At 52.1% G+C, this 11913-nt stretch overlaps 1 protein-coding gene across 1 annotated transcript; it reads left to right on the forward strand.

Annotated features, from left to right (window-relative positions):
- Positions 1-1397: 1397 nt before the first annotated feature.
- LOC127061181 (BRD4-interacting chromatin-remodeling complex-associated protein-like) lies at positions 1398-9913 on the forward strand (the record flags this gene model as incomplete). The annotated part of the gene is made up of 5 exons (XM_050987716.1): positions 1398-1725; positions 2709-2751; positions 3935-4000; positions 5731-7500; positions 9428-9913. Coding segments are annotated over exons 1-5 (2406 nt in total), but the record flags the coding sequence as incomplete, so codon positions are not given.
- Between the last annotated feature and the right edge of the window lie 2000 nt (positions 9914-11913).

Raw genomic sequence — 11913 nt, forward strand, 5'->3', positions numbered from 1 at the left:
AGTATTGTGGGTGTATTGCTGGAGTAACCCTGGAGTATTCCTGGAGTAACCCTGGAACATTGCGAGTGTATTGGTGGAGTAACCCCGGAGTAACCCCAGAGCATTGTGGGTGTATTGGTGGAGCAACCCCGGAGTAACCCTGGAGTAACCCCGGAGTATTGTGGGTGTATTGGTGGAGTAACCCCAGAGTAACCCTGGAGCATTGCGAGTGTATTGGTGGAGTAACCCTGGAGTAACCCCGGAGTATTGTGGGTGTATTGCTGGAGTAACCCTGGAGTAACCCGAGAGTAACCCCAGAGTATTGTGGGTGTATTGGTGGAGTAACCCTGGAGTAACCCCAGAGTAACCCCAGAGCATTGTGGGTGTGTTGGTGGAATAACCCTGGAGTATTCCTGGAGTAACCCCAGAGTATTGTGGGTGTATTGCTGGAGTAACCCCAGAGTAACCCTGGAGTAACCCCAGAGTATTGTGGGTGTATTGATGTGCTGTGTGTAACCCCTGAGTAGGAGCTTGGGGCTGGGATTCCAGCCTGGAGTATCCCTGGAGTATCCCTGGAGTATCCTCGGTGTATGGGGCTGGATGTGGGGGATCAGGCTCTGAGTATCCCTGGAGTATCCTCTGAGTACGGGGCAGAATCTGTGCTGTGTGTAACCCCTGAGTAGGAGCTTGGGGCTGGAATTCCCACCTGGAGTATCCCTGGAGTACGGGGCAGAATCTGTGCCGTGTGTAACTCCTGAGTAGGGGCTCAGGGCTGGAATTCCCACCTGGAGTATCCCTGGAGTAAGGGGTTGGATGTTGTGAATGAGGCTGAGTATCCCTGGAGTATCCCCAGAGTATGGGACTGGATGTGGGGGATCAGGCTCAGAGTATCCCTGGAGTATCCTGTGAGTGAGAGGTCAAAGGTCAAACCTGGAGTATCCCTGGAGTTTGAGGTCCAGGTCCTGGAGTATCCCTTGAGTAAGAGGTTAAAGATCGAGCCCTGGAGTATCCTTGGATTATCCTTGGAGTATCCCTGAGTGACAGGTCAAAGGTCAAACCCTGAGTATCCCTGGAGTATTCTCAGAATGTGAGGTCAAACCTGGAGTATCCCCGGAGTAACCTCTGGGTATCCCTGGAGCATTCCCAGAGTAACCTCTGGGTATCCCCAGAGTATCCCCGGAGTATCCCCTGAGTAAATCCCGATCCCAGTCCCGTTCCAGGGCTCAAACTGGGACTGGGGAGTCCCAAACTGGGAATGGAATCCAAACTGGGACTGGGGAGTCCCAAACTGGGACTGGGGAGTCCCAAACTGGGACTGGGGAGTCCCAAACTGGGACTGGGGAATCCCAAACTGGGACTGGGGAGTCCCAAACTGGGACTGGGGAGTCCCAAACTGGGACTGTGGACTGATCCCAAACTGGGACTGGGGAGTCCCAAACTGGGAATTCCTCCCAGGGATTCCCTCCCAAAACCACGTCAAAAATGTGAATTTTGGGATTTTTTCCCCCCGTTTTTCCCCCAGAATTCCCGGGGGAAATGGGAATTTGGGGGGATTTTTCCCGGAATTCCCAGCAAAAGGAGAAATTTGGGATTTCCCGGGGTTTTTCCCTGGATTCAAGGGGGCAAAGGGCCCCGGGTCGGCCCCGGGTCTGGGGGTTTTTCCGGAACGTTCCGCGGGGTGACGCTGGCTCTCGTTGCAGTTGTCATGGATGATGAAGACGGCCGGTGCCTGTTAGACGTCATCTGGTGAGTCCGGAACCTTCCGGAATGGCCGGGAAACTTCCCGGGAAATGGCGCCAAAAACGGGCGGGATGGGAAAAAGGCGGAATGAGCCCCAAAAAGGCGAAATGGAAAAAAGCTGAATGCCCCAAAAGGCGGAATGGCCCAAAAAGGCGGAAAGGAAGAAAAGAAAATAGGGAAAGTCCAAAAAGGAGGAAAGGCAAAATTGGAGGGTAAAAAAAAAAGGTGGAAAGGTAAAAAAAAAGTGTGGAAAGAACCAAAAAAAAGTGGGAAAATGGTCAAAAAAAGGTGGGAAAAGAGCCAAAAAATGGTCAAAAAAAGGAGGGAAATGGCCCCAAAAAAAGGGCGGGAAATGGATCTAAAAAAAGGCGGGAAAAGGGCCGAAAAATGTGGGAAAAGGGTTAAAAAAAAGGTGGGAAAAGGGCTCAAAAAAAGGAGGGAAATAAGCCCCAAAAAAGGCGGGAAAGGGCTCAAAAAAGGCGGGAAATGGATCCAAAAAAAGGCTGGAAAAGAGCCAAAAAAAGGTGGAAAATGGATCCGAAAAAAGGTGGGGAATGGATCCAAAAAAAAGTGGGAAAAGGGTCAAAAAAAAAGGAGAGAAATGGGTCAAAAAAAGGGTGGGAAATGGCTCAAAAAAGAGGCAGGAAATGGTAAAAAAAAAAAAAAGAGGAAAACAGCCCCAAAAAAAGGATGGCAAATGGATCTAAAAAACGTGGGAAAGGGCTCAAAAAAAAGGCGGGAAATGGATCCAAAAAAAGGTGAGAAAACAGTAAAAAAAAAGTGGGAAATGGATCCAAAAAAAGGTGGGAAAAGGGTCAAAAAAAGGAGGGAAAAGGGTAAAAAAAAAGTGGAAAAAGGGTCAAAAAAAGGCAGGAAAAGGGACAAAAAAAGGAGGGAAAAAGGTCAAAAAAAAGGTGGAAAATGGCCCAAAAAAGGGAATTTTGGGCCGGAATTCCCTCCCTGAGCCGCCTGCCCCGCTCTGTCCGCAGCGATCCGCAGGCCCTGAACGATTTCCTCCATGGATCCGAGAAGGTGAGCGCCCCCAAACCCCCAGAAATCCCATGTGCCCCCCAAAATTCCCTTTTTTCCTTCAAAAATTCCCATTTTTCTTGAAAAAAAATCCCATTTTTCTCCAAAAAAATCCCATTCCACTTAAAAAAATCCTATTTTTCTTAAAAAATTCCCGTTTTTCTTTCAAAAATTCTCTTTTCCATCCACCCCACCTCTCTCCATCCACCACCCCTGCCCAGCTCAGATTTTTGGGAATTTTCCCTTTTTTTCCCCTATTTTTTTCCCATTTTCCTGCCATTTTTTTCCTTTTTCCCATGTTTTCCCTTTTTTCCTATTTTTTCCCATTTTCCCCCCATTCCCCCCCTTTTTTCCTTATTTTCCCCCATTTCTTCTCCATTTTTCCCATTTTTTCACTATTTTTCCCATTTCTTCTCACTTTTTCCTCAATTTTCTCCCCCTTTTTTCCTCATTTTACCCAATTTTCCCCATTTCTTCCCAATTTTCCCCCTTTTCTCCCCATTTTTCCCCAATTTCCTCCCGTTTTCCCAGTTTTTTCCCCATTTTTCCCATTTTCCCCATTTGCCCCCATATTTTCCCATTTCTTCCGCTATTTCCCTCCCATTTTCCCAATTTTCCCCCCATTTTTCTACCATTTTTCTCCCCATTTTCCCCCCAACTTTTCCCATTATTTCCGCATTTTCCCCCGTTTCCTCCATATTTTCCCATTTGCCCCCATATTTTCCCATTTCTTCTCCTATTTCCCTCCATTTTTCCCCTTTTACCTCATTTCTTCCGCATTTCCCCCACCTTTTCCCCATTTCCTCCCCATTTTCCCCCATTTTCCCCAATTTTCCCCAATTTTCCCCCTATTTTCCCAAATTTTCCCCCAATTTCCCCCATTTCCCCCCATTTTCCCCCATTTCCCCCCATTTTTCCCCATTTCCCCCCATTTTTCCCCATTTCTCCCCTTTTTTCCTCCCAATTCCCCCATTTCTCCCCCATATTATCCCCCCAATTTCCCCCCATTTTTCCCCCATTTTTCCCCATTTTCCCCATTTCCCCCCATTTCTCCCCCATTTTCCCCCATTTTTCCCCCATTTCTCCCCATTTTCCCCATTTTCCCCATTTCTCCCCCATTTTCCCCCATTTTCCCGGTTCCCCCCCGGCGTTCCCGGTGATTCCCGGTGTTTTTCTCCCGTTCCAGATCGACAGCGACGATCTCCTGGACAACTCCGGCGACGCCGCCAGCGCCTTCTTCGAGGGGGCGGGGGTGGGTGCTGCCCCTCCCCAAATTTCCCGGGAAAAAAACCCAAAATTTCCCGGGAAAAATCCCAAAATTTCCTGGGAAAAACCCAAAAATTTCCCAGGAAAAATCCCCAAAATTTCCTGGGAAAAACCCCAAAATTTCCTGGGAAAATCCCCAAAATTTCCCGGGAAAAACCCCAAAATTTCCCAGGAAAATCCCCAAAATTTCCCAGGAAAAACCCCAAAATTTCCTGAGAAAAATCCCCAAAATTTCCTGGGAAAATCCCCTGGAATTTTGGGGGAAAACTCCCAGAACTCCTGGGAAAACCTCCTGGATTTGGGGGGAGATCCCGTTGGGTCCCGTTGGGTCCCGTTGGATTCTGTTGGATCCCATTGGATCTCATTGGATCCCGTTGGGTTCCGTTGGGTCCCGTTTGGTTCTGTTGGGTTCCATTGGGTCCCATTGGATCTCATTGGGTCCCCTTGGGTCCTGTTCGGTTCCGTTGGGTTCCATTGGGTCCCGTTGGGTTCCGTTGGGTCCCATTTGGTTCTGTTGGGCCCCATTGGTTCCCATTGGGTCCCATTGGGTTCCGTTGGGTCCCATTTGGTTCTGTTGGGTTCCATTGGGTCCCATTGGATCCCATTGGGTCCCATTGGGTTCCGTTGGGTCCCATTTGGTTCTGTTGGGTTCCGTTGGGTCCCATTGGGTCCTCGTTCGGTTCCGTTGGGTCCCATTTGGTTCTGTTGGGTTCCATTGGGTCCCCTTGGGTTGAGTTCTATTGAATCCTGTTGGATCCCATTGGGTCCCCTTGGGTTCCATTGGGTCCCATTGGATCCCATTGGATCCTGTTGGGTTCCATTGGATCCCATTGGGTCCCCTTGGGTTCCATTGGGTCCCACTGGATCCCGCTGGGTTCCATTGGATCCTGTTGGGTTCCATTGGGTTCCGTTGCATCCCGTTGGGTTCCGTTGATCTCAGTTGGGCTCCATTGGGTTCCTTTGGGTTCTCTTGAGCTCCATTGGGTCCCGTTGGGTCCTGCTGGGTTCTCTTGGGTTCCATTGAGCTCTGTTGGGTTCTGTTGAGTTCCGTTTAACCTCCGTTGGGTTCTATTGGGTTCACTTGGGTTCCATTGAGCTCCATTGGGTTCCATTGGGATCTGTTGGGTTCCGTTGAGTTCTGTTGAGCTCCATTGGGTCCCCTAAACTCCTCTTAGCTCCATTGGGTTCCATTGAGTTCCGTTGACCTCAGTTGGGTTCCATTGATCTTTGTTGGGTTCTGTTGAGTTCCACTGGGTCCCCCAAACCCCTTTGAGCTCCATTGGGTTCCATTGGGATCCATTGAGCTCCATTGGGTTCCGTTGGGTTCCATTGGGATCCATTGAGCTCCATTGGGTTCAGTTGACCTCAGTTGGGTTCCATTGATCTTTGTTGGGTTCCATTGGGTTCCTTTGAGCTCCATTGGCTCCCCCAAACCCCTCTGAGCTCCGTTGGGTTCCGTTGAGTTCCGTTGAGCTCCATTGGGTTCAGTTGACCTCAGTTGAGTTCCGTTGAGCTCCATTGGGTTCAGTTGACCTCAGTTGGGTTCCGTTGAGCTCCATTGGGTTCAGTTGACCTCAGTTGAGTTCCGTTGAGCTCCATTGGGTTCAGTTGACCTCAGTTGGGTTCCATTGAGCTCCATTGGCTCCCCCAAACCCCTCTGACCCCCCCCAACCCCTCCCACCCGCCTGACTCCACCCCCATTTGCCGTTCCCGCAGCTCCACGGCCAGGAGGCCTCGGGGAACCCTCTGAGCTCGGAGCCCAACCAACCCCCGGCCAGCGTGGACCTGGACTTCCTGGAGGATGACATCCTGGGCTCGCCGGGCGGCGCCGGCGCGGGCGCCGAGCAGCCGTGCGACATCCTCCAGCAGAGCCTGCAGGAGGCCAACATCACCGAGCAGACCCTGGAGGCCGAGGCCGAGCTGGACCTGGGCTCCTTCCAGCTGCCGGCGCTGCAGCCGGTGGTGCAGGCGGCCGACGGGACCCCGCAGATCTTCTCGGGCGGCGCCGACCTGCTGGGGCTGCAACCTCCGGCCGTGCTGGCGCCGCAGGCCTTGGTGCAACCGCCCGACGTGGTCAACAAAGCCATCAGCGTCCAACCCTTCCTGCAGCAGGTGGGGCTGGGCAACGTCACCATCCAGCCCCTGCCCAACCTGCCCGGCTTGCCCAACGGCAGCCCCGGCGGCGCCCTGGGGCTGGGCCCCATCCAGGTGGTTGGCCAGCAGGTGATGGCCATCAACCAACCGGCGGCGCCGCAGCTCTTGGCCAAACCGGCGCCGGTGGCGGCCGTGGGCGGTTACATCGCCCAACCCGAGGCGGCGGCGGCGGCGGCGCAAGGAGCGGGTTTGGTGATCCAGAAGAGCCTCCCGGCCGTGGCCACCACCACGCTCAACGGCAGCTCGGTGTTCGGCGGCGTCTCGGCGGCCTCGGCGCAGCCGCTCACCGTCACCTCGGGCTTGGGCGGTTCCTTGGTGCCGGCGCCCAACGTCATCATCCACCGCACGCCCACGCCCATCCAGCCCAAACCCGCCGGCGTGCTGCAGCAGAAGCTCTACCAGATCACGCCCAAACCCTTCGCCGCCGGCGGCGCCCTGGCGCTGCCCGCCGAGGCGCCGGCCAAGGCTCAGCAGAACCTCACCTTCATGGCCGGCAAAGCCGCGCCCAACGTGGTGCTCCAGGGCTTCCCCCCCAACGTCTTCAAGCCGCCGCCGCCGCAGCCGCCGGCGTTGGGCAAGTCCATGAGCGTGCACGTGCTCAACCAGGGCGGCTCCATCGTCATCCCGGCGCAGCCCTTCCAAGGGCAGAACCAGTTCCTGCTGCCCGGCCAGCTGGCCGGCGCCTCGGCCGTGCCGCTGCCGCAGCCGCTCTCGGCGCTGCCGGCCAACGTTGGCGGCCAACTCCTGCCGGGAGCCGGCCAAGCTCACATCATCGCCGGCCAGGGCGCCGGCGCGCAGCTCCTGGCCAACCCCGCCTTGCCGGCGCAGCTCCTCAACCAAAACCTGGCCGGGCAGCTCAACCTGGGCCCGGTGTTGGCGTCGCCGGGCGCGGCGGGCACGGCGCACATCCTGTCGGCCGCGCCCATCCAGCTGCAGCCGGGCCAGGTGGCGCCGGCGCCGGCGCTCTTCCAGATGCCGGTGTCGTTGGCCGGGACCTTGCCCAGCCCCGGCTCGGCGGCGGCGCCGGCGGCGCCCACGGTGATCCAAGGGGTGACCTTGGCCAGCCCGGTGGCCATGCTCAACGCCGGCGAGGCTTTGGGCGCCGCCGTCAACATCCAGGCGGCCGCCGGCAGCCCCGGCGCCGAGTCGGCCTCGGGCGGTGCCGCTTCCGGCGGTGCCGGTACCGGGCAGCCCCCGGCGACGCCGGCGTCGGTGCCGGCCCAGCCCAGCCCCGGTTTGGCGGCGAGCCCCGAGAAAATCCTGCTGGGAGCGGCGGCGGCGGCGGCGGCGCCTGTGCTGGGCCAGGAGGGCGTGCCCATGTTCCTGCAGCAGGTCAGCCCCAAACTTTGGGGGGTTTTGGGGGGTTTTGGGGAGTTTTGGGGATTTTTTGGGAATTTTTTTTTATTTTTTGGGGATTTTTTAAGAATTTTTTGGGGATTTTTTGGGAATTTTTTGGGGATTTTTTGGGAGTTATTTTTGGGAAATTTTTTTGGGGATTTATAGGAATTTTTGAGGATTTTTTGGGGGGATTTTTAAGAATTTTTTGAGGATTTTGGGGATGGGATTTTTGCGGATTTTGGTAAGGATTTTTGGAGTTTTGGGGGGATTTTGGGAATTTTTTGAGGGTTTTGGGGGATTTTTGGAGGATTTTGGGAATTTTTGGGTATTTTTGGGGGATTTTTAGGAATTTTTTCGTGGTTTCTGGGGATTTTTGGGGGAAATTTTTTGGATTTTTTGGGAATTTTTGGGGATTTTTGAGGGGATTTTAAGGAATTTTTTGGGGGGATTTTTCGGGGGGAATTTTAGGAATTTTTTTGGGAATTTTGGGGAATTTTTTGGAATTTTTAGGAATTTTTTGAGGATTCTTCAGGGGATTTTTAGGAATTTATTGAGGGTTTTGGGGGATTTTTGGGAGGATTTTTGGGGATTTTTGGGGGGAATTTTAGGATTTTTTTGAGGAACTTTGGGGATTTTTGGGGGAATTTTTTGAGGATTTTTTGGGATTTTGAGGGGACTTTTTGAAGCATTTTTTGGGGAGATTTTTTTGGGATTTAAGGGGAAATTTTGGGGGATTTTTGGGGGGATTTTTCGGCAATTTTGGGGGGAATTGGGGGTTTTTTTTTGGGGATTTTAGGGGGGAAATTTTGGGGATTTTCCAGGGATTTGGGTTGGTGGGATTTGGGGCTTTACGGGGTTTGAGGGTTCAGAAGATTTTGGGACTTCTTTGGATTCTGGGGTTTCTTGGATTTGGAGATTTTTAAGATTTTGGGATTTCTTGGATTCAGGAATTCCCAGGATTTGGGGATTTCCAGGGGCAGAAATTTGGGATCCAGGCTTGGAAATTTGGGATCCAGGGCTGGAAATTTGGGATCCAGGGGCAGAAATTTGGGATCCAGGGGCAGAAATTTTGGCTCTGGGGGCGGATCCGTTTTTCCCGCCGGATCCCCCCAAATTCCCCCCGGAACATTCCAGAATTCCTCCAGTCTGGGCCTTTTCCATCCCCTTTTTTCCCAAAATCCCAAATTTCTGCCCCATTTTCGGCCGCTTCGCTGCCTCGGCGCTCACTAACCCCCGACGCTGCCGCCCGCGCGCCCCAAAAACCCAAATTCACCCCAAAAAACCCAAATTCACCTCAAAAACCTCAAAATTCACCCCAAAAATCTCAAATTCACCCCAAAAACCCCCAAATTCACCCCAAAACCACCCCAAAAATGTGAGATTTTGGGCTGGATTTGTTAGTTTTGGGATTTCCAAGCTGCTTTTTCCCAAAATTCCCAAAACTCCTTGAAAACTGTGAAATTTTGGGCTGGATTTGGCGTTTTCGGGCCATTCCCGAGCTGCTTTCCCCCAGAAATTCCCCAAAACCTCCCCAAAAATGTGAATTTTGTGGTCAGATTTGGCATTTCTGGGCCATTCCAGAGCCTTTTTTCCCCAAAAATTCCCCAAAAATGTGAATTTCGTGGTCAGATTTGGTATTTCTGGGCCATTTTTTCCCAAAAATTTCCCCAAAAATTCAAATTTTGGGGCCGGATTTGGCAGTTTTGGTCCCTTCCCCGAGCCGCTTTTTCCCGCGAATTCCCTAAAAATTCGAACTTTGAAGTCAGATTTGCCATTTCTGGGCCATTCCCGAGCCGCTTTCTCCCGGGAATTCCCTAAAGAAGTGAATTTTGGGGCTGAATTTGGCGTTTTCGGTCCCTCCTCTCCGCTGTCCCCGCCTTCCCCCCGCACTAACCGAGCTCTTCCTCTGCTTCTGTTGCAGCCGAAGCTGCCGGGAGCGTCCCCGGGGGATCCGCCGGCCGCGCTCCCCCCGCAGCTGCCCCAAATCCCCCCGATCTCCACCCAAATCCCCCCGATCTCCACCCAAATCCCCTCGATCTCCACCCAAATCCCCCCGATTTCCACCCAAATCCCCCCGATTTCCACCCAAATCCCCTCCCGCCCCCCCTCGCAGCCGCAGCCGCTCTCCCGCCCCCCGTCCCAGCCCCGGCCGCCCTCGGAGCCGCCGCCGCCCCCGGGGCTCTTCCCGGTGCCTTTCCCGGAGCCCCCCGAGCTCCCCCAGCATTCCCAACATTCCCAACATTCCCAGCACTCCCAGTCCGCCCAGTCCGGCCCCTTCCCGCTGGCCCTGGGGGGGCTGAAGGGCGCGACCCCCGCGCTGCTGCCCCCGGAGCACCCGCGGAGCTTCGCGCTCGGCCCGGGGCCCTTCCCGGCCACGCCCAAGGGCGGCGCCGAGAGATTCCAGCAGGTAAATCCTGGGAATTCCCCAAAAAAATCCCAAAATTTCCAAATATTCCAAATATTTCTGAGAGATTCCAGCAGGTAAAGCCCGGGAATTCCCCAAAAAAATCCCCAAATTTCCAAATATTCCAAATATTCCTGAGAGATTCCAGCAGGTAAATCCTGGGAATTCCCAAAAAAAATCCCCAAATTTCCAAATATTCCAAATATTCCTGAGAGATTCCAGCAGGTAAAGCCCGGGAATTCCCCAAAAAAATCCCAAATATTCCAAATATTCCAAATATTCTGAGAGATTCCAGCAGGTAAATCCTGGGAATTCCCCAAAAAAATCCCAAAATTTCCAAATATTCCAAATATTTCTGAGAGATTCCAGCAGGTAAAGCCCGGGAATTCCCAAAAAAAATCCCAAATATTCCTGAATATTCCAAATATTTCTGAGCGATTCCAGCAGGTAAAGCCCGGGAATTCCCCAAAAATCCCAAATATTCCCGAATATTCCAAATATTCCTGGGAGATTCCAGCAGGTAAAGCTCCAAAATCCTGGGAATTCCCAAATATTTCTGAGCAATTCCAGCAGGTAAAGCCCGGGAATTCCCGAAAAATCCCAAATATTCCCGAATATTCCGAATATTCCAGAGCGATTCCAGCAGGTAAAGCTCGGGAATTCCCGAAAAATCCCAAATATTCCAAATATTCCTGAGCTATTCCAGCAGGTAAAGCCTGGGAATTCCCCAAAAATCCAAAAATTCCCAAATATTCCTGAGCAATTCCAGCAGGTAAAGCTCCAAAAAATCCCAAAATTCCCAAATATTCCTGAGGGATTCCAGCAGGTCAATCCCAGGAATTCCCAAAAATCCCCATGAAATTCCTGGAAAATTCCCCAAATCCCATGGAAATCCCAAAAACCCCAGCAGAAATCCCCAGGAATTCTTGGGAAATCCCAAAAATCCCCAAAATTCCGGGCTGGGATTTCGGGGATTTCAGGCTCCGGGGGTTTGGGAATTTTGGGATTTTTGGGGATCGGATCCCCCCGGATTTGAGATTTTGGGGGTTTTTGGGGCCGTTCCTGATGAAATTTGAGGGTTTTGGGTCCCTTTTGATGGAATTTGGGATTTTTGGGCTGTTCTGACAGGATTTGGGGGGTTTTTGGTTCTGTTTTGGTGGAATTTGGGATTTTTTGGGTCCATTCCTGATGGATTTGGGGTTTTAGGGTCCGTTCCTGACAGAATTTGGGGTTTTTTTGGGTCCATTCCTGGGGAATTTGGGTTTTCATGTCTGTTTTGATGGGATTTGGGATTTTTTGGGTCCGTTTCTGATGGATTTGGGGTTTTTGGGTCCGTTCCTGACAGAATTTGAGTTTTTTTGGTTCTGTTCTTGTTGGAATTTGGGGTTTTTTGGGTCCATTCCTGATGGATTTGGGGTTTTTGGGGCCGTTCCTGACAGAATTTGGGATTTTTTGGGTCCGTTTCTGATCGGATTTGGGTTTTTTGGGTCAGTTTCTGATGGGTTTGGGGTTTTAGGGCCGTTCCTGACAGGATTTGGGATTTTTTGGGTCCATTTTGATGGGATTTGGGGTTTTTGGATCCCTTTCTTATGGATTTTGGGATTTTTTTGTGTCCATTTCTGATGGATTTGGGATTTTTTGGGTCCATTTTGATGGGATTTGGGTTTTTTGGGTCCGTTCCTGAGGGATTTGGGATTTTTTGGGTCCGTTCCTGATGGATTTGGGTTTTTGGGGTCTGTTTCTTATGGATTTGGGGTTTTTGGGTCCGTTTCTGACAGATTTGGAGTTTTAGGGTCCAATTTTTATGGATTTGGGGTTTTCGGGTCCTTTCCTGATCGATTTGGGTTTTTTTGGCTCCGCTTTGGTGGAATTTGGGGTTTTAGGGTCCATTTCTTATGGATTTGGGATTTTTTGGGTCCGTTTTGATGGGATTTGGGATTTTTTGAGTCTGTCCCTGATAGGTTTGGGGTTTTTTGTGTCCTTTCCTGATTGATTTGGGGTTT

This window comes from Serinus canaria, unplaced genomic scaffold, assembly GCF_022539315.1.
Source record: "Serinus canaria isolate serCan28SL12 unplaced genomic scaffold, serCan2020 HiC_scaffold_174, whole genome shotgun sequence".
In the NCBI taxonomy this organism is placed as follows: Eukaryota; Metazoa; Chordata; class Aves; order Passeriformes; family Fringillidae; genus Serinus; species Serinus canaria.